The sequence below is a fragment of the Bos indicus x Bos taurus genome, chromosome 14 (assembly GCF_003369695.1).
Source record: "Bos indicus x Bos taurus breed Angus x Brahman F1 hybrid chromosome 14, Bos_hybrid_MaternalHap_v2.0, whole genome shotgun sequence".
In the NCBI taxonomy this organism is placed as follows: domain Eukaryota; kingdom Metazoa; phylum Chordata; class Mammalia; order Artiodactyla; family Bovidae; genus Bos; species Bos indicus x Bos taurus.
This window is the reverse complement of record NC_040089.1, coordinates 81562981-81586050: the sequence shown is the minus strand read 5'-3', so window position 1 is coordinate 81586050 and position 23070 is coordinate 81562981. Positions and strand designations below refer to the sequence as shown.

At 47.8% G+C, this 23070-nt stretch overlaps 1 protein-coding gene across 13 annotated transcripts in view; it reads right to left on the bottom strand.

Moving 5' to 3' along the window:
- Positions 1–23070, bottom strand: part of DEPTOR (DEP domain containing MTOR interacting protein) — a 199406-nt gene that overhangs the window by 92547 nt on the left and 83789 nt on the right. For all 13 annotated transcript variants that reach the window (XR_003514531.1, XR_003514532.1, XR_003514533.1 and 10 more), the window contains exons 5-6: positions 3474–3659; positions 1105–1239 (exon numbers count right to left, since the gene is read on the bottom strand). Coding sequence is in view for 10 of the 13 variants with exons in the window: in XM_027561689.1 (XP_027417490.1) it covers positions 1105–1239; positions 3474–3659 (321 nt within the window). In the remaining 3 variants the exon portion in view is untranslated. The remainder of the gene's footprint in view (positions 1–1104; positions 1240–3473; positions 3660–23070) is intronic.

Sequence of the window (23070 nt, the reverse complement as noted above, 5' to 3'; positions counted from 1 at the left end):
AGGAACAAAGAGCCTCCTCCCTGAAGGTGACGGACGGAATGCAGGGGGGCGGGGCGCTACACAAGGCGGGTGGAAGGTGTCCTCAGGCCACGCTGACCCCAGCGGACCACAGTCCACTCGGGTATCCCTGCGTCCAGGCGCCTGTGGGCTGAGGAGGTGACTCGATCTGAGTGCAAGTTCAGTACCCATCTGTGTGCCTAGGTTGTTGGGTGGTTTTTTTTTTTTTTTTTTTTTTTCTGGAACATAAAGTCTATGGAGGTTGAAGAGTAGAGTTGGAAACCACAAGGCATGGAGAGTCCTCTGCAGGGGTAGGTGGGTTGCAGAGCTCCGCGCTTCTCCCTTGTGGGTACAGAGACCTTGCAGATCCAAGCATCAGTTACCATCCGGGCAGCGGCGCCTCCCCTGCTGTGCACCGCTCAAACCCACCGCAGAAACCAGCGGCCGCTCCTGGAGCTGGGGCTGCTGGCGTGAAGGCCCTCAGACGGCTGGGGTTCACAGCTGTCCTGGGAACCCTGTCTGCAAAGACAGTCGACTTCCCCAGGCCGTGCCCCGCTCCGAAAGGCGGCCAGCATCCAACGGCCGGTCAGCGTGAGGGTCTAACGGCCTGGCCACCTCCCCCAAGAGGGGACCCCTCTCCAAGGCCCCCCGACTCCAGAGTGCCACCTGGGGTCAGCCGCGGCCTCCTTGGGGCGCGCGCTGCAGCCCAGTTCTCTGTCTACAAACCTGCGTTCTCCCTTCCTTCCCCCAGGCGCGCCTGCCTGCGCGCTCAGTGCCCAGCGCCCAGTCGTGTCCAAGTCCGCGACCCCCGGGCTGCAGCCGCCGGCCCCTCTGCCCGAGGGATTCTGCAGGCAACCTCGCTGGGGCGGGATCTTCCCCACCCAGGGAGCGAGCGCGTATCCCTCACCTCTGCTGCACTGGCTGGGGGCTTCTGTACCACCAGCGCCGCCGGGAAGCCCCCATCCAAGAGGAGGCGCCCCCAAGTCGCACCACGCATGGAGATCACCCGGTTCGTCCCCTTCCGCTTAATGAGGGAATCCACTTAACGAAGCCCGCGCGCGCCCGCGTCCCCCAGACTGGGACAGACGGGCTGCGCCCGCCACTCACCGGACTTGGGGTTGCAGAGCACCGGGGGGCTGTTGGAGAGGGTGGGGCTGCTGCTGAAGTAGCCGCCGCTGCCGCAGCTGCCCATGCTGCTCCTCCGCGCGGCCGACGCGGTCTTGATTTCCTTGCTGGGGCTGACTGCGGGCGAGGACACACGGTCATGGCCGTGGGCCGGGCCCCGGGACACGTGCCGGCATGCACGGTGGTGGGCTGGGTCCCCGTGACACACACAGTCACTTGGGGGTGGGTTGGGTCCCCACGACATGCGCGGTCACCCACGGCAGTGGGCCAGTCCCTGGGACACACGCGGTCACGGCCGTGGGCTTGGCCCCTGGGACACGTGCCGGCATCCACGGTGGTGGGCTAGGTTCCGAGGACAGGCACAGTCACTTGTGGGGTGGGCCGGGTCCCTGGGGACACGCGCGATCATGGGCAGCAGTGAGCTCGGTTCTTGAGAACTGGCCGCCTGCAGCTGCCGGGGCTGTGGGGCAGCCTCCACTGCCAGAATCAAGCCCTCTGGCCTTGGCATCGGAAAAGCAAGGGTCTGAGTGGCAGCTCCGCCACCTATGAGTAAATAGCACAAGCTGGGCCTAGTCCCTTGGGTTTTGTAAGCCTCAGTTTCCCCAGCTGTAAAGTGGGAATAATGCTCTCCAGTGGGGATTGGTGCAGGCGTGGTTATATAGGGGAAAGCACTCAGCTACATGAAATACTATTTTAAGAACCACGGAGCTCGGGCCAAGCATCCCTGAGAGGATGTAAATTAAGTGCCGGCAAGACACTTAATGAACTAACGGTGACAATAAGTGCCTCCTGATTGAAGAGCAAACCGTTAATCACTCAGCGCCACAGAAGATTAAAACGCAGAGCGTGACCTCAGGCTTGGAAGGCGTGCAGTACTGAAGCAGCCGCTTCAGTGACCTGACCTCGCTTTTCCCTCCACAGAGCTGGCTGGCTCTCATCGGGGGAGGAGAGCATCAGCGGGAGGACAGCAAGGTGTAGGATGCAGCGAGAGGAGCGCGGCGCAGAGCTGGCCCCGGGAAGCCCAAAGCCACGCTGGCCTTCACGGTCACCATGGTTACTGTATGCTGATCACGGTCACCTGTTCAGGCTCCGTGAAGAACAGGCAGGGTGTGGATGGTTCCTGTGCATTTGCAGGAGGCTGACGCCTTAGGGGCACACGGCTGGAGGGCATCCAAGCACAGGCTCAGGCCCCTACCTTCAGCTAGCGTTTCCTCTCCTGGTGCGGCCCTTCCTTCCTTCTCTGTCCCTTCCCAGCCTGTCTGAGGAACCTGGGCTGTGGAAGGCTGGAGAGGAGCACCGGGTCCGGACGAATTCCTGCCAGACCCAGCTCCGCCCACCACTTTCCAGCTGTGGGAGCCTGCCGAAGCCACTCCACGGCTCCCTGACTGCATTTCTGCACCCGTGAAGTGGGGATACAAAATGTCTTTCCTCACAGACTAACAGTGAGGATTCAATGAGAAAATGTGTGCAGTCAAGCTTGGCTCCATGCCAGGCGCAGAATGTTCCCGGGACTTCTAGTTGTAAGCGTTCTCACTGTCACCTCCTGTTTGTAACCAATTCATGTTTTCCCTTTGTTCAGGGTTTCAGGTGAAGCCTGAGGCCTTGGGCTCCAAGCCTTAGGCTGACCAGTTTCCTGAGTCAGTGTCGAGTTTTCAGAGCGGAAGATAGCCCAGGAAGCACGCCATCCTCTTACACAGGATGACAGGTCGTTAGCCTTCTCTGAGTGAATGAGGTTATTTTGTTCAGTTCAGTTTGTTCAAATGGGGTTATCGTTGTGAACATCAGTCATCATTTCTGCCCAGGTTAACTGTCGATGTGAGACTGTCTGACCTTACACATAATGCCCCAGGATACTGTGCTTTCTGAGCGCCTGTGTCTGCCTTTCACAGGTTTAACGTGTTTTGTGTGGTACATTGATAATCAGTTTCCTTTTAGTTGTATATGCCCTCAAAAGTCTTATTCATCCTTATATAGATTTTCAATGCTGGACTTAGAAAACTGGATAACTAATGATTGTTTTTCAGGCAGTAAAGAATCTGCCTGAAATACAAGAGACCCAGAATTGTTTGTAAATGAAAAGTAAATAAGGTATGACTGAGGGCTTGAGTGGTGTTTTGTAATTTAAATACATAAAATTATAAAACAGACTTCACAGCATTGAAGTTGATTACCCAGGAACAATTTGGTGGTGTGTGTGTATGTTTCCTTTGGGGGGGGGGGGGCAAAATAAATAAATATATAATTTTTTAGTTATAAATAAAGTTTCTGGAGAACAGAAACCACAAAGGTGAGTTAGGACTGTGTTACTTCTCAACAGACGCACGCCCGCGATCAGAGCGGGACGCACGCACCTGACGTGAAGCTAGCCGACTTCCGGTTGTCCTGGCCCTGCTTCCGCAGGCAGAAGGGGCTGTCGTGCGTCTCCTGGGAGGACGGGGATTTCTCACTGAGCAGCTCCATCAGCCTTCGCCTCCGCCGGAAGTTCATTCTGAACTGGTAGAGAAGATTGCTGTCCACAAACGGGTGCTTGTTGGACACTGGGGAGAAGAAACAGCCCGTGAGACCGTCTGGCATCCTGCAGACACTGGGCACTGGAGCCGGAACTCCAGCCAACAGACAGGAGCAAAGTCTTGACAAAGACTTTACACCCAATGCTACAATACCCTTTATACCTCAGGGATTTATTGTGGTCCACGTACAACTTCAATTTTATACTCTGAGTTCATGAATCGTGGAGACGCAGAACAGGCAAGACATCAGGCTGCAAAAGCCACGTGCCGAGGCCATTTTGGTCTCTGAGAAGTAACCAAGAATGCTGCAAACTGGCCAGCAACATGCTGAAATCTCAAACAATCCCCCCAAAATTCAAAACACTTGAATAGACTCTATCTCCAAAAATCCAATTAGCATATGACGAGAAACTCGCCCTCAGTAGTTAATATGGAAATGCAAATTAAAATCACAATGAGATGCTATTTCACACTCACCAGACTCACAACACAAGAGAAGACTCTACACACGGGCATCACCAGATGGTCAACACTGAAATCAGATTAACTATATTTTTTGCAGCCAAAGATGGAAAACTCTATACAGTCCACAAAAACAAGACTGGGAGCTGACTGTGGCTCAGACCATGAACTCCTTATTGCCAAATTCACACTTAAATTGAAGAAAGTAGGGAAAACCACTAGACCATTCAGGTATGACCTAAAACAAATCCCTTATGATTATACAGTGGAAGTAACAAGTAGATTCAAGGGATTAGCTCTGATAGAGTACCTGAAGAACTATGGACAAAGGTCCATGACATTGTACAGGAGACAGGGATCAAGATCATCCCCAAGAAAAAGAAATGCAAAAAAGCAAAATGGCTGTCCAAGGAGGCCTTACAAATAGCTGTGAAAAGCAAAGGAGAAAAGGAAAGATACACGCATCTGAATGCAGAGTCCAAAGAATAGCAAGGAGAGATAAGAAAGCCTTCCTCAGTGATCAATGCAAAGAAATAGAGGAAAACAAAAGAATGGGAAAGACTAGAGATCTCTTCAAGAAAATTAGAGATACCAAGGGAACACTGCATGCAAAGATGGGCACAATAAAGGACAGAAATCATATAGACCTAGGTAAGCAGGAGAAGAGGTAAGTAAACTATTACATTCATACCATGAAACACTCCTCGGTGATAAAAACGAATGAGCTGTTAACACAGAAGACAATGTGGATTAATACCAAAAGCATTAAGCTGAGTTAGAAAGGCCAGACACAATTTATATGAGGCTCAAGCAAAGACAAAATTCACATATAATGACAGAAATTAGAAAGGGGGAGGGATGAGGGACTGACTGGGAAAAAGCAGGACAAGACTCTGGGGCGATGAAGACATTCTGCATCTTATTTTACATGAATATATATATATATATACACATATATATATGTGTATATATATATATATTATCAGGGGGCTTCCCAGGTGAAATCAAACTAAGCGTTTAAGGTATGTGCATTTTCTTGGAGGTTAAGTATGTGTCTGTCAATAAAGAGAAACAATCAGGGCTTCCCTGGCGGCTCAGTGGTAAAGAATCCACCTGCCAATGCAGGAGACACGGGCTCCATCCCTGGTCCGGGAAGACCCCACACGCCTCAGACGACTAAGCCCCACAGCCACTGCGCCTGGGCTCTGAGCCCACGCCTCACGGCCACGGAGGCCCTCGAGCCCCCCAGCCCGCGCTCCGCAAGAGAAGGAGCCACCGCCACGAGAAGCCCACGCAGGGCAGCCGGAGAGGGGCCCGCCTCTGCAACCGGAGGAAAGCTGGCACAGCAGCGGAGACCCAGCAGAGACAAAAATCATAAACAAACACGATCGGTTTTTAAGAAGCAAACATACTGCAACAACGCGTTTGTAAGTGGGCTGGGAGACCAGGAATAGGAGTCCACACGCCGTAAACCAGCGGGAGAGGCAGCGCAGCCGCCGCCAGCACAAGCTGCTACACGCGCTGACGCCCAAACGGCCATCCGGACACTGATCCCTGCGCGTGTGGTCAGTGGCAGAATGCAGTCGTCTGTTCTACTTATCTGGGGTTAAATGTGGGGTTTTAATCCAGTTTCCTCTCTCGGTTCCTTTTCAACTAGGTTGTTATTTCTACTCTAACAGAAATTTCTCTCTGACTGCTTGATAATTAAAGGCAGTCAAAACTCCTGCAGCTTTGAAAAAAAGAAAAAATTGAGAGGATTTTTTTTCTTCCTTTTGATTTTAGCAAGACAGGTCAAAACCTGGTTTTGTCTTAGAGATTCTACATGCGTTCTGTAACAGCATCACTGAAATGTAATTTACATATAAGATAACTCACCCACTTAATGTGCACGGTTCTTTATCTATCTACTCTAGAATGTGCTCACAGAGGTGTGCATCCAAGCATCACAATTGATTTTAAAATATTCCCATCAACATCAGAAGAAACCCAGCTCCTGAGCTGTCGCTTCCAATCTGCCCGTGACCCTTATTCACAGGCAAGCACTGACCAACATGCCAACCCTGCAGCGTCACCTGCCTTCGGCATTTTGTACGATTAGAGTCACGTAAGGTCTACTGTGACTCGCTTCTTCCACTTGGCATAACGTTTACAAGGTTTATCCATGTAACGCTGTGTATTGGCACTTCCCTCCCTTTTTTTTTTTTTAACTTCCCTCCTTTTTATTGCCAAATAATTTCCCATAGTCATGTACGGGTGTGAGAGCTGGACCATAAAGAAGGCTCAACACTGGAGAACTGATGCTTTCAAACAGTGGTGTTGGAGAAGACTCTTGAGAGTCCCTTGGACTACAAGGAGATCCAACCAGTCAGTCCCAAAGGGAATCAGTCCTGCATATTCATTGGAAGGACTGATGCTGAAGCTGAAGCTCTAATACTTTGGCCACCTGATGCGAAAATCTGAAAAGACCCTGAAGCTGGGAAACATTGAGGGCAAAATGAGAAGGGGGTGGCAGAGGATGAGATGTTTATATGCATCACTGACCCAATGGACATGAATTTGAGCAAACTCCAGGAGATAGTGGAGGACAGAGGAGCCTGGCGGGCTGCAGTCCATGGGCTCATAAAGAGTCAAAGAGTCAGACATGATTTAGCAACTACACAATGACCACAAAAAACTTCACTTCAGGTAAATGAATGATGTTGGCCATGAAGGCAAACACATCTAATTCAGAGATGGTACTGCATATTCTCCGTAAATAATGTATTCAGGAGATTATAAATACATCCTAGACCAAAAGATAAGTCAGTTACATTTTGATATGATATCTATAAATGGTGGCTCCCATGATAGTCAAATTTTTATATAAATGTATTACATCACTACATTCAATAATACTATAATACAGTAATACTATAATACTAATTTTATAGATAACTTATTTTTTTCTGGCAACCTTTTCTGAGTTTACTGTGATTTTTAAAATCCGGAATGTGACTTTGGCAACAGTATCTTAAATTACAACCTGTACATACCCTTATTAAGACCTATTTTGTCTTTGTACAGTGAGTGACACAAAACACTGGCTTTGGTATAAATAAGTCCAGAATAGCATTCTAAATCTAAACCAATTCCATGACAGATATGGGGAGGGGGCAGGGAGGAGGGTTCAGGATGGGGAGCACGGGTATACCTGTGGTGGATTCATTTCGATGTTGGGCAAAACTAATACAATATTGTAAAGTTTAAAAATAAAATTTAAAAAAAAGAAATATTTTTAATTGAAATGAAAATTTGAAGTTATCTGCAGGCTTTACCTACTGAGCCAAGGATTAATTCACTCCCATCCTCTACCTGCCGGGTTGTATTACCACCTATATCTAAAAGGGTAAGCGTATCACCTAAGATAAGATACAGGGAGTAAGTTTAAACAGCCCTTTGTCATCACATAGTCCCTCCAGTAATCTACATGTTTAAACACGACCGAATCAGGGCAAACCAGGACTGTATAAGACAGTGGACTATCCATGTTAAACACAATGCCAAGATTGAAAGAAGTCAATAAATTGCACGTTTGTTGTTTTACAACCAGTAGTGGTAAAGAACCCACGTGCCTAATGCAGGAGACATAAGAGATGCTGGTTTGATCCCTGTGTCGGGAAGGTCCCCTGGAGAAGGAAACGGCAACCCACTCCAGTGTTCTTGCCTGGAGAATCCCATGGACAGAGGAGCCTGGAAGACCACGGTCCATAGGGTGGCAAAGAGTTGGACACGACTGAGTGACTTAGCATGTTGTTGTTTTTAGTGTGACCATCATTTGCTGATGATACATTGTCATTTGACTTACAGGAATTCAACTTTATGTGGCACTACATTCAATGCCCCACTTCCATTTTCAAGGACTGATTTGGTGTTTAGGGCCTTAGGAGCAGCCACACGCTGTGAAACGAAGTTCTCCACGTGTTCATCCTTCAGCTGTGTGGCTGGCACAGATGGAGACAAAATCCTCTCAGAACAGGGACATAACAATTGCATGTGTCCCTTGCATTGTTTCCAATCAAGTCTTTGGCTTTCAAAAGTGCTCTTTAATTTTTCCCTCTCATTAAAAGTTTAAATACACAAACGCTCAGTTTTGTACATTTGCTTTGCTTGTGAGTGCAATCCTAGGTATAGCAAAGATAATCGTCGTTACAAAAGCTGAGTGCAAGCAACCATATTATAGCATCTGTCAGTCACTCGTGACGTCACTCACATCTTCAACCAATGAGCGCCAAGGGAGGGTCCCACACCCGCCCATCCATCTCCCCTTAGCATGCTGACTGGACCACGACATCTTCATCTGATCATCCTTTCAAGCTCATCAATACCAAAGTCTTCCAAAACAGACATCGCTTCATCTAAGAGCAAAACAGTCAAGCCAGAACTTTTCTGAAGACTCTCTTATAACTTTCAGAAAACAGTCTTACGTGATGAAAAGCGACGGCTCAAGGGTCAGAAGAATTCGGCTGTGCTCCCAGTCCTGCCTCCTTTCTGAGCTGAGTGATTTGGGCAACTTACCAAATTTAAACCTCAAGTTTCCTGCATAGTTCTGCTGTGAAGAAGAAAGAGGACAGCTTCTGTAAGAAGTCTGGTATCTGAGGATCGTCTTCAGTGCTCTTCTGCTCAGGCTCCTGGAGCCACTTCCGTGGCTGCTCACGAGAGTTCCTGCACAGAACCCGCTCCGTCTGTCTGTCCTGCCCTGCTTTCAAAGAGCGCTGTGTTCAGCTCCCACGAGCAGCTCTGTCACTTTTCAGTCATAAGAAATATGAAATCTTAACCAGATATCCAGTTTGGCAAATATCCCCCGGAAGATATTTAAATCTCAGAAGTCAAACAAAAGTAAGACATAAAGGAGTGAGTTTAGACAAAGGAAGTTTTAAGAAGGAATTAGGTTAAGAAAGCTGAGGATTTCTTTTGTATAGGCACAACTTCATATGTGGGCTTCCCGGGCGGTAAGGAATCTGCCTGCCAGTGTAGGAAACTCAAGAGACTCAGGTTCAATCCCTGGGTTCGGAAGATCCCCTGAAGGAGGAAATGGCAACCCCCCCAGTATTCTTGCCTGGAAAATTCCATGGACAGAGGAGCCTGGCAGGCTGTAGTCCATGGGGTCAGAAAGAGTTGGACACGACTGAGTGACTGACCACACACACACACAAATTACATATGTAGAGTCTCAAGAAATAAAAGTGGCTAAATGACATATACTTTATATTCCACAGAGAGGAATGAATTGATTCTTTTCTATACTAATGGGACAATCTCCATATAAAATGCAAATTTCATTCGCTACATATGCAAATTGCTCTTCATTAAACACAAACAAACAAACAACAACAACAAAAAAGGAAACTCCTAAGGAAAAAGCTATTAAAGACAAGGAAAGGAAATCAAGGAGAACCATGATCGGTATCTCTAATCTTGAGGTCATTCCACTTTTTCATTTTTGCAATCCTAATCTCCAATCTCCTATCCACACAAGATCTTTTCATTATGCTCAATGTTGTACATATATAATTTAACAAATTTTGTCCTTTGCTCCTTGAGAATACATATATGCCAGCAAATGTGGAAAACTCAGCAGTGGCCACAGGACTGGAAAAGGTCAGTTTTCATTCCAATCCCAAAGAAGGGCAATGCCAAAGAATGCTCAACTACTGCACAATTGCACTCATCTCACACGCTAGTAAAGTCATACTCAAAATTCTCCAAGCCAGGCTTCAGCAATATGTGAACCATGAACTTCCTGATGTTCAAGCTGGTTTTAGAAAAGGCAGAGGAACCAGAGATCAAATTGCCAACATCCGCTGGATCATCGAAAAAGCAAGAGAGTTCCAGAAAAACATCTATTTCTGCTTTATTGACTATGCCAAAGCCTTTGCCTGTGTGGATCACAATAAACTGTGGAAAATTCTTTAAGAGATGGGAATACCAGACCACCTGACCTGCCTCTTGAGAAACCTCTATGCAGGTCAGGAAGCAAAAGTTAGAACTGGACATGGAACAACAGACTGGTTCCAAATAGGAAAAGGAGTACGTCAAGGCTGTATACTGTCACCCTGCTTATTTAACTTATATGCAGAGTACATCATGAGAAATGCTGGGCTGGAAGAAGCACAAGCTGGAATCAAGATTGCCGGGAGAAATATCAGTAACCTCAGATATGCAGATGACACCACCCTTATGGCAGAAAGTGAAGAGGAACTAAAAAGCCTCTTGATGAAAGTGAAAGAGGAGAGTGAAAAAGTTGGCTTAAAGCTCAACATTCAGAAAACTAAGATCATGGCATCTGGTCCCATCACTTCATGGCAAATAGATGGGGAAACAGTGGAAACAGTGTCAGACTTTATTTTTTGGGCTCCAAAATCACTGCAGATGGTGACTGAAGCCATGAAATTAAAAGACGTTTACTCCTTGGAAGGAAAGTTATGACCAACCTAGATAGCATATTCAAAAGCAGAGACATTACTTTGCTAACAAAAGTCCGTCTAGTCAAGGCTATGGTTTTTCCAGTGGTCATGTATGGATGTGAAAGTTGGACTGTGAAGAAAGCTGGGCGCTGAAGAATTGATGCTTTTGAACTGTGGTGTTGGAGAAGACTCTTGAGAGTTCCTTGGACTGCAAGGAGAGCCAACCAGTCCATTCTAAAGGAGATAGGTCCTGGGTGTTCATTGGAAGGACTGATGCTAAAGCTGAAACTCATGCGAAGAGTTGAGTCATTGGAAAAGCCCCTGATGCTGGGAGGGATTGGAGGCAGGAGGAGGAGGGGATGACAGAGGATGAGATGGCTGGATGGCATCACCAACTCGATGGACATGAGTCTGAGTGAACTCTGGGAGTTGGTGATGGACAGGGAGGCCTGGCGTGCTGCGATTCATGGGGTTGCAAAGAGTCGGACACGACTGAGCGACTGAAGTGAACTGAACTGAAGATGTACACATCACCATTGTTTGCAACTACAAAAATTTGGACCTAAAATTAACATCTAGTAATTGAGGACTAGCTGACTGAATCGCTCCTGGAGAAGATTACCGTCTGATCAGGAAGAGGGGATAAGAGACAAGGTTCACGCTGCACTCTTAGAACCTACTGTGAAGGCACGCTTTCATCCCAGCTATGACTGAAAACTGACGATTTCTAATTCATCCAGTTTATACTTTCTGGGACTGTCCAAGCATTCCCTTTTGTACTAGTCAAATTCTCTAGGGGCCTGACTCAGCTTAGGTTCAAGTGAGACATAAAACAGGAGGAAAAGGAGAAACAGCCAAAAGCCAAAGCAACATAAATACACGACAGTCTATCATTCAGGGCAGCGCAGGCTTCAGAAGCGCCCAACTAACAACACTGACATTCGGTAAAAGAAAACAGGTCCCTGCCCACTGTATGCTTTCAGAAAGCACGAGGGGGATATCATGCAGTATACCTACCAAAAGCATAAACTGACGTAGTTCAGAGTCATGCCTATGGAGGATAATATGGCTACATTTTTCCTACTAGAAACTATTAGGATGATTTTATCAAAGGAAGAAAATTTTAAAGGCTGATTATCTTAAGGAAGGAGAATTGGCTTCTCTTCCACTCATACATATATTCTAGGGATGAATCTAGAAACTTCTCATCTTAAGCCCCATAAGTTCCATTGAGTATAAAAGATGTTTTAGGCCACTTATCTAGTTGGAGGGAGGGAGATCACTTACTTTCATCCAGCCTTGAAATATTTGCTTACAGATGACGTAACACAACAGACGTCATGGAATAGCAACTCACACTGAATCCAGCAGTGTGGTAAGAAAGTAAGAAGGTGGGGTTAAGGAGGGGAGAGGGAAAGAGAGTGGGATATCAGCTGTGCCCTAGATAGCACCTCATCAGGAATTTTAACAAGTTTTAGAATTCAGAAGAGTCAAGAAGCCTTGGGAATTGCCTGGTGGCCCAGTAGTAAGGCTTCCCTTGTAGCTCAGTCGGTAAAGAATCTGCTTGCAGATCTCCCTGCAGTGCAGGAGACCTGGGCTCAATCCCTGGATCCAGAAGAGCCCCTGCAGAAGGAAATGGCAACCCAGTCCAGCACTCTTGCCTGGGAAATCCCATGGACAGAGGAGCCTGGCAGGCTGCAGTCCAGGGGGTCGCAAGAGTCGGACACGACTGAGCGACTGGAGCAGCACCACCCTGCTTAGGGTCCCTGCTTAGTGGTTAGGGTCCCTGCTTAGTGGTTACTCCCACGGCAGGAGGCACAGGTTTGATGCCTGCTAGGGAAACTAAGATCCCACTGGCCTTGTGTTACAGCCCACAGCGGTGGGAGGTGCTTACACAGACAGGGGAATAAGGACGCTGACTATTATAACGGCAAAGAGCAAAGGCCAGCAAGGGATAAGGCTGAGGGCCAGGACTCTAAGTGCAAGGAGCGTCAAACCACAGGGCCCTCAAGGTCACCTTCCAGACAGAAGACCCTCACGCTGTGATCAACACCCTTACCATCAGGACGTGGCGGGGCTCCCCTGGTGGTCAGTGGTAAAGAATCTGCCTGCCAGTGCAGGAGACACGGGTTTGATCTCTGGTCTGGGAAGATCCCACACGCCTCAGGGCAACTAAGCTTGTGCGCCCCAACTACTGAGCCTGTGCTTTAGAGCCCGGGGGGCACAGCCACCGAAGCCCACGCACCCCAGAGCCGATGAAAAGCCGTCCAGCACAGCCAGAGCAAAGGCCACACAGCAGCGAAGGCCCAGCACAGACACAAATAAATACACTTGTTTGTAAGGACGCGCCACAGCAGCAGAGGCGGGCGCGGCTGCCACCTCCGGGGTGCGCAGTCGTGGGTGGAGGGTCTTTCTGGGCATCAGGGATGTTACGCCACCTTACCACTGGGTCCACTCCTCCTGCTTCCTTGTTCTGAGCCTACAGAACCCTGTACTTCCTTCTGGAACGACCACTTAGCACTCACAGGCATTGTTTAAGAGCACCGGCATGTAACGTGACATAACACGTTTACATGACATAAACATGTAACATTTAAGAGCACCAAGGAGTAACACGTGGTAGATCTAGTCCGTAGATTTAGTGTTTCTAGAAGGCAAATCAATTCTGCCTATGAAGATGCTGCGTCTTCTCTTCCAACAAAAGCTTTCAGTTATCTCCCAAGTCCTGGGATGAATCTGCTCCTGCTGGATCACAGTCCTACAGAGTCCGAGCATTTCATGTCACTCAGTATGGAGAAGGCAATGGCACCCCACTCCAGTACTCTTGCCTGGAAAATCCCATGGACGGAGGAGCCTGGTGGGCTACAGTCCATGGGGTCATGAAGAGTCGGACATGACTGAGCGACTTCACTTTCACTTTTCACTTTCATGCATTGGAGAAGGAAATGGCAACCCACTCCAGTGTTCTTGCCTGGAGAATCCCAGGGACGGGGGAGCCTGGTGGGCTGCCGTCTATGGGGTCGCACAGAGTCGGACACAACTGAAGCGACTTAGCAGCAGCAGCAGTATGCTGTACATTAAAAAAAAAAAAAAAAAAACCTGTCAAGACTAACAAATAGGAATATTATGCTGTTTAAATCATGTGTCTGTTGGAAAATATGAGTTGAGTGTTAATTACAACAGAAGATGAAATCTGTTCATTAAAGAAAATCTAGACTACACTTAAAGCCATAACAACCCACCTCAAACCATCCTAAAGGGACGCAGGAGTTGAAAGCTCTGCTTTTCAAAGCAGCACAGTCCTTGATTCAAGAAGGTTAAGCAATTGTGTTCAAGGGTTTTACACCACACACGGACGGTTAGGTGCCTGGGATACAAAACTCTTCAAGAGGCAATAACAACAGTGAATCAGAGAACTAAAATAATTACTTCCTGAGTCCTGACAACATTTAGAAGGGGATATGAAAGCAGGAAATTGATTTTAGGGCATAAAGTTCTATGAACTGACATTACTAAAACAAAACACTTCACATACACCAAGTTAGAACCCAATTACACTCATTTAATTGACGGAAGGGAGGACAGGAGATGGAAAAGAGGAAACAAGGATGGAAGCGTCTTTAGTAAGACAGCAGGAAGAAGCAAATGAAAACATCACGCTGTGGCTGCACGGGTCTCTGCTGCTGCTCTGCCAGACAAGTGAAGGTGATCAGCAGACGGAAGGTCAAGTTACACTTTGTTCTTCTCTGTGCTCCTTTAAATAACAGCTGGGTACCTTCCAAAGACCAGAACCTTGTACTGCTAGTGATAAAATTCAGAACAAAGCACATGTTTTTCAAAGATGAGGTTGTTTTTCAGAGACTAATTCGTATCACAAGTGCAGAGAGGTCTGAAGACAAATTTACTTTGGCAAATGGAATACTTCACATACAGAATTCAATGAAAGATATCCGCAAGTCTATTCTAGATCTTTTGGAACTATTGACATAAATCCAAGGGCCTTTAGTGTCGATTTATTTTTTAAAGTATATATTCATCATAGAGTACATATAAGATATTGTTTATAACCAGCAATGGATGAGGCCATTAAACCTATTAATCTCTGCCCATCAAGGCATCTGATGGTGAGGATATATTGATGAGAAGAGTAGCCATCAGGCAACATTTACAAAGTGGCACACTGTGCCAGGCCTGTGCTGAGCACATGGCATGATTACCTCATTCAGTTCTCAGGGCAGCAGCGAGAGCTATCACAGTTACTCACAGTTTACAGATGAGATTACACAAGGTCAGCCTGCCCAAGGCACCACAGTCATTAACCAGAAGATCCGAGAAGGAAACCCCAAGTCTAAGGACCCCATCCCTCATTCTCCTCACTGGACTGTCCCCCACCCCATGATAATGCCAGCTGAGCGCTAGACGCGCTCACAAACACAGGAGCACAGCCTGCTTCCCCCTCCTTTCTCCTGTCGCCAGGTAACAGAGGACAATTTGGCTGAAGTGCTTCCTACGAAACGCTTCGCCAGGGTAAAACGCTGATGACCGTGCAGCTGCTTATTAAAAGAGCCAAGCGGGGAGGCTGGTAAACACGCTTCTTCCTACAGATGGCTCCGGGTCGAACGCTGGCTTCACTCTCTACTAAGTGACTTTAATTTCCCTGAACTTCAGCTTTATTCATCCATAGAGACGAGTTGCGGGAGCAGTGAAACAGCGTAGGTAAACGGCTCATTAGCGTCTCCAGCCCCCAGAGCTGTTCGGTCAGCCACGTGCCGACCTCCCAGTGATGCCCACGGGGGTCGGGGCCCCAAGGACACCTTCCCCAGGGTGACCTCTCTGGGGGAACAGGAGGCATCCTACCGACACCAAACAAACTCAGCATGGCCAACGCCATGGAGAAGGACATCCAGTGTGATGCTGGAGGTGTTACAACAGATACTACCCCGGAACCAGCCTCTGCGGAAGCCCACCAGAACTATTCCCAGATGATATCGCCTTACCACGCGGGGAAGGCTACCGTATAACCTGTTACATAACCTGTATAATAATTTATGAGGTGTTCCTTTCGAGACTGGAGAGACTAGGACCTTTGAAGGAGGAGGAAACAGATGTTCAGAAAAGGAGGGTGTCAGTGGTGAGACTTAGTAACTAAAAAACCCCCCCAAAAAACCTGTCTCCATATATTTTCTCTTTTTCCTTCATATATACATTTTACTGAAGGATAGTCGACTTACAGCGTTTCAGGCACACAAGGTGATTCAGTAATACATATACACGTATATTATTTTTCAGATTTTTTCCATTATAGGTTATTACAAGATGTTGACTGGCTCCATGTGCGATAGTTCCCAGTAATATTTGTTGCTTGTTTCATATCTATTTCATTTTAAAATTAGAAATTTAGCATCCTATTCATATATGTTCTATATTATTTATATTTGTACTCACTTTTTCTTAAAAAAAAAGGAAAATAGAAAATATAGGAATAATTTCACCTACTTTTTTTCAACCAATAAACTTTATGTACTGGAATAACTTCAGTTTTATGCAGAAAAGGCTGTAAGGACAGCACAGACAGCTCTCCTGCACTCTTCACCCAGTGCCCCTTGATGTTAACAAGCGTGGTACACTGGTCAGAACAGCGAAGACCTTAACATCAGGACACCCACCTGCCTTAAATCTCACTTAGAGCTTCCAGGAACTCCCTGTGTGGACGCAGGAAGCACCCTGTTCTTTGGATCCATGTTGCAGAGGGAAGGTCACTTAGTTACTTAATGAAAAAGACGTTTGTCCTTGCAGCTGACAAGGCTGGCTGCCTGTCCAAATCCAATCTCCCTTTCTTCCTGCTTCATCGTTTGCACAGGGCGGGAGTGCCGGCCACAGCAGCAGGATCCACTGGCCGCCTTCCAGGAAAGGGGGCCATGTGACAGAGGCCCAGCCCTTGTGATGCAGGTAAGAATCTCCGGGAAAGGCAGCTCTCCACAAACAAAAAGGACCCCCCCGCCCCCCGCCCCCGACCCTGCCTGGTTCTGTTCAAGCAGGCACTGCCACATTTTCTCCTATTTGTAGTAAAACACAGTTCTGTTATTATTCCAAACTCAGGTCTGGAGACTGAAATCAAAGGCTTAAAAAACCAACACTTTCTGTTTATCTACAGCCCACACCTATAACAAACTATGCTGGACTCAGGAGCTAAGGGCGATTAGACAGCAAGTCTTACAGGCAAAAGATACGCCTTCCTACTCGGCTCTGATTCCCTAGTGACACAGCGGCTTACGGACAGTCCCTGGGTCTCACTGTTTCCATCTGTGGAAAAGAAGTTACAGTAACTTCTTTAACCCAAAGCAAGTGCCATTAAGACACATATGGGAAGCCATAACTCTCTTGAAGACAGGATTGCAAATGATGCCCATGCATGAATAAATAATATTGTTCTGCTGTCAACAAAAGCCCACAGAATCCCACAACAAAAGACCGAGAATTTAAGAAAATGCTCCTGAATCTCGGGTCGTATCCTGGATAAGCCTGTTCTGAGCCAAAAGAGACCTACCGAGATCAGACACAGTCCAAACGATTGCAGTCAACAATTTCTGACCTGTGGAAATATTTAATCAAAGGAAATATTAAAATATCAGAGGAGAAAGAAAACACGACTATGAAACCACCGTGCTAAATACAGAACTGTGATTTCCGTTCCAGAACCTGTGTGGCTGGCACCCTGGTTCATTTGGGTATCCAAACTGGCACGGCAAAGTAGAGACACCAAGGTGCTTCCTCAACACAAATTTTCAGGCATTTCAACCACTGAGGAACAAAGTTCTCTGAGCTAAGGGTCTGAAAAATGAAATACACACTCACCAAGTCACCACCGACCCTTGTGATGATTTCAAAAAGGTCTACAGGGCTTCCCTGGCAGGTCAGCGATCAAGAATTGCCTGCCAATGCAGGAGACACAGGTTTGAACCTTGATCTGGGAAGACTTCATGTGCTGAAAAGTGACTAAGACCCTACACAGCCATTAAGCCTAGGCTCTAAAGCCGGGGCTTCTCTGGTGACTCAGACGGTAAAGAACCCGCCTGCAGTGCGGGAGACCTAGGCTCACTCCCTGGGTCAGGAAGATCCCCTGGAGGAGGGCTACCCACTCTGGTGTTCTTGGCTGGAGAATCCCATGGACAGAGGAGCCTGGTAGGCTACAGTCCATGGGTCAGAAAGAGTGGGACATGACTGAGTGACTAAGCACAGCACTAACGCTTCTGCTAACCCCAGCAAGAGAAAAGCCCACAAAGCTTCAGAGACCCAGCACAGCCAGAAATAAATAAATAAAATTATTTTTTTTAAAAAAAGGTTTAGATCCGTGTTCTCCAGAATGGCTGACAAGCACTTGAAATGTGGCGACTCTGAATTGAGATGAGCTGTACACACAAAATACCCTGGACTTTGAAGATCAAGTATTTATAAAAAAGAAGGTAAGACAGCTGATTGCTGTTTTTCATGCTGATTGTATTTTGAAATAACATTCTGGAGATCGTGTGTTAAGATACATTACTAAGGGAAATTTTACCTGTTTCTACTTTTTTTTCACTGAGGGGATCTGAAAAGTTTACATCACAAACACGGACTGCATTTGTGGCAATCCAGTCTAGAGGCCGGTATCTCACAGCACAGATCAGCTAACCAACAGGGGAGCTCATCCCTCATGTGTGGCACGTGGAGAGCCGTCTGTCCTGGAGGATAACTCTTATCCTGAGCTCCGACGCTCAGTGGTCAAGAGCTGCTGTTACTGCAGTCTGGTGAGGTTCTCCCCCTCGCACTGCCTGCCCCAGCCCTGCTTTATCCCTTTGATGAGGAAGTACATTTTGTTCCCACTTGACAGGAATCCCTGCTTGAGGCTATGTGCTCAGCAACCATGGAAAGGGCTTCAGTGACGGGAGTGGTTTTGCCAGCAGCCAAAAGCAACACACTCAGCCCTGCTCCCAGGCCTGGTGGCTTTGGTGGTTTCTAATTGGACTGAAACCCGGGCGCCAGCTGAGGCAGTGGCTCCAGTAAAACGGGAGAATAGAGACCCCGACATGCAGGGTTTCCTTGGGGGGAGGACGGAAGAGGAAGTGGGCTCCTTGTGTCAAACGTTGCTCCTGGGACAGAGAAGAAAGAAAGTGAAGGGGAGCTTTTCAGAACAAAGCCAGACAAGATGCCAAAGACTTCAAAATGTTATGTCAATGTTAAAACAACATACGGACATTTTTACAAAAAGTCATTCTCTAAATTAGACTAAAATTGGTTATGAATCTTAATAAACATATTTTCCCAGCTGTAATAAGGATGTGTGTGCCTGTGTGTGTGTAACCCTTCTTAAATTTTAACTTAATATGCTCATAGTCACAATGATCAGAGTTTACATATGGCCAGTTTTTCTTTGTAATTGAATTATATAGTTGATTTATAATGTGTTAGTTTCAGGTATACAGCAAAGTGATTCAGGGACTCATATTTTTTTCAGATTCTTTTCCATTACAGGTTATTATGAAGATAGTGAACATGGTTTCGTGTGCTATACAGGAAACTTTAATAGTTTATCTATTTTACACATGCATGCATGTAGTCAGGTCTGACTCTTCGCATGGGCTGTAGCCTGCCCGGCCCCTGCCCTCGGGATTTCCCGGGGACGAGTACTGGAGTGGGCTGCCATTCCTTCTCCATTTTACCTACAGTGCAGGCATCTATTAATCCCGTACTGCCAATTTATCCCGCCCCCACCTCTTCTGCTTTTGGAAACCCCAAGTCTGTTTCCTATATCTGTGATCTATTCTGTTTTGTAAATAATTTCACTTGTACCATTTTTTGGATTATACATATAAGTGATACACTGATATCGGTCTTTGACTTACCTCACCTAGTATGGTCATCTCTGGGCCCAGCCATCTTGCTCTAAGTGGCAATATTTCAATCTTTTTTGTGGCTGAGTAATATTACATTATACACAGGCCACATCGTCTTTATCTACGTATCTGCTAATAGGCACTTAGGTTGCTTCCAGGTCTCGGCTGTTATAAACAGTGCTGCTATGGACATCTGTGCACTTGCACCTCTTCAAATGAGAGTTCTCATCTTTTCTGGATTTCTGCTCAGGACTGGGATCGCTGGACCATACGCTAAGTCTTTTCTCTTGTTTTGGCAGCTCTGCGTCTTGCGGGACTGAACCTGAGCTGTAGCAGTGAGAGCGCAGCATCGTAACCTCTAGGCCACCAAGGCACTGCCCAGCTTTAGTCTTTCCACCGTGGCTGCACGAATCCACATCCCACCACCAGTGCAGGAGGCTCCCTTTTCTCCACAGCCCTCCCAGCATTTATTGTTTGTAGACTTTCTCCTGACGGCCATTCTGACCGGCGGGAGTTGACACTTCATTGTAGTTTAATATAGAGTCACTTTTATACCTAGTAATCACTCCATGGCATCAACAGACTGGAGTCTGTTTTTCCATTCCTGGTGGAAGAAGGGAGAAGGGGAGGCAGATAGAAAGAGGGACCATTTCCAAAGAACTGCAGGCCAGAACAGAAGACAACCCAGACGCAATCTGAGACGGGTGTATCAGCTAAGAAAACTGAGTTAAAGCGAGCAGCTGAGAATCTAGAGCCTCACGCGGCGGGTGGGGGACCTCCGAGGGAAGAACCATGAGATGCCGCCGTGTGGCAAAGAGAAGCGGCTGCAGGGATCTTCAGGGGAATGTCCGGGGAGAGCCTGGGTCCCCGGGAGCACAGCTGCCCTGACTCTCCAGCCTCTCGCTGAGAGAGGAGCTTTCTGGAGACTGAGGTAGGGTCAGAGCCAGCAAGGCCTCTGTGGCGGGCCAGAGAACACAGGCGGTCTGCTCCTTAGTGAGGACCTCGACTTTCTGCCCCACCCCCAGCCCCTCCCTTGAGGGCTGCGGTCAAGCTCACGTCCATCAGTAACCAGGACTGACCGCTCACTGCCTCTCGCCCAGGAGGAGAGGGAAGGAGAGAGCAGCATCAGCCGTCTGAGCCACCCATTCCACCAAGACCCCGCTAAGCTGCTCCTTTAATAAACTTGGTACCCAGCCCCACGTCCCTCCAAAAATGACCACAGGAATCCAGCTCAGTCCTTACATTATATAAAGCCCTGAGAGCACACAGGCTCAGCACTTTCTAGGAGACTGCATGCCTCCATAAACTTCACCTGCACAGAGAAGTGTGCTGCTGTAAAAAGGCGCGTTTGGGGAAACTGAGGCCCACATCCCTGTAGCGGCCACTGGCCCACGAGGCGTCAGGACCAGAGAGTCAGCAGGGGCCCGGGCTTCAGAGCCAAACACAGTCTGTACGTAGAGGGTCAGTTTCTGGACACATGAGAAAAGCCAGACAGACGTCCACCACGGAGTGAGACGTGTGCGGTCGCGACACTGCTCGCGGGAGACCTCTGCTCTTTGCGCATAATGCCCTTCTTCTGGAAGGCTACCTGAGGCAAGGCATCGCTCACCTCCTTCATTCTCTCCAAAAGTCAAGGCTTAGTGCAGCTACAGCCCTGTTGTCCTTCAACAACACCAACACCATGCTGTGTGCCCAAGGACTGGCTTGTGACTTTACCAAGGAACCTTGCCCCCTTACGCTGGCACTGCAACAGCATGCTGGCCTGCCAACTTTCCTTCTGCCTTAGATTCAGCTCTGATAAAAAGTAAACCAGAGCCACAGCCTAACAGAGGGGACACAGCAGGAAAGTGCCCAGAAAGTGTAAATTGAGAAAGGAAAAAGTTTTAATAGTAAATAATGGCCGCTGATAAAGATAACGCTTTATATTGAAGTAGTGATGAAGTATTAATTATTGAAAGATTGAGAAAATATTCTACTCAATCTTTATTTTCTTCTATTCAGAGCTTAATATTTAGGAGTTAAGAATGATTATACTCATTGCAAATGACTCAACATTGTCATCGAAAGCCACAGGGATGGTAAGAGCCAGTGAACTGATTTGGGGGAGGATTAAATGAACTAACAGCAGTGAAGGTCGGCCTGCCTGCTGCTTCCAGCTGCCCAGCACTCACTTCCTAGTGGTAACAGAACTTCCAAAATAACTTCTGGTTTTTTGGTGGAATAACGTCCCACCACCAGCTGGCACGGTTGTCAGTCAGAGGGCCCTGCCCACGCCGGGTGCAGATGTGGGCCCGTGACCAGTCTCAGCCAGTCAGAGCTGTCCTCCACAAACAGCCTCCAGAGGGAGGGCAGAGGCAGAAAACAGCTGGCCCCCCGCTGTGGGGCTCCCTGCATCGCCGGCTCCTGGCCACCGGACCCCAAGATCGGCTCTGCTTCTCCAGGCGGCCAGGCTTTTCAGGGTTTGGACCATCAGCGAGCTCTGCCATGTATCTGAAGCAGATAAGGACTGAGCCTGCTTACAGTATTCAAGGAACTCTACCTGGTATGAGCACCCAACACTGTGCCTAGCACATCCTCAAAAAGTGGGCACTACTGTATTCATTCAAAGCATGTTTTACTGAGTAGCTAATATATAAATGCCAAGCCATGCAGGGGGATTCAGAGACAAGAAAACAGATCCTCTGACCTCAGAGCTCCTGCATTCTAGCTAAGAGGAAAGAAAGACGAAGATGCTGGGTACCAACCGTAATGGAAAAACCTTCTCTCTGTTGGTGGCAAGGAGTTACCCAAAGCGAAAGTAAGAGAACGTGAGCAGGAGAGTCGTGGCAAGAAGAGGAAAGGCGGGCAGGCGAGGACGGGGCCACTGGCGAAGGCACTCTGCATGTCCGGGCTCCAGTCCGCTCCTCCGCGCCCTCCTTTCAACCAGCCCTCGACCTGGGCTCCTATCCCTACGGTTACAGAACTTCCAAAACAACTTTTTTTTCTTTTTGTGGAAGAATGCCCTCCCCTACGTGGTGAGTCTGTCAGTCAAAGAGTCCTGATCGCCCAGGATCAAGAGGGGGGCATTTGACCGACCTAGCCCAGCCTTAGCAAAGAATCCTGCCATCCCCCAAACAGTGATACCTGATCACTCCTGTTATTTTGAGTTTATCCTCCTCCATCTTTGATGTCCAAGTCCCTGGCGTCGACCATTGGCGCCTCCCATATAATATTCCATCTGCTCGTGCCCCTGCCCTGCTCCAAGGCTGTAAATCCCCACTTGCTCTTGCTGTCCTTGGACGGGAGCCGTCTCCCTCCCCCCGCTGCAATGCTCCTATTGCAACAGTCTTAAATAAAACCCTCCTTACAACTTAAACAAGCGTCAGAATGGCTTTTTTTCCTGTAACATCACATGGCCTTGGGCAAGTTGCTGTCTTGTCTTCAGCCTCCTCAGTCATCAGCACCCTTTTCCTTCCCCCTCTTTCTTCCATCTTTGACACTTCCTTCCCTCCCTCTCTCTTTTCTTTTGGCTAGAATATTCTAGGCTGGGCTGAACTCATCAGTGTTCTTAATCACTGAGAAGATGGGGTTAATTCCTGTCTGGACCTGGCAGCTAGCTTCCTTTGCAGAAAACCCCAAGTTCTTTCTTCACGGCTCCCAGGGACAATGTCTCAGTTACTG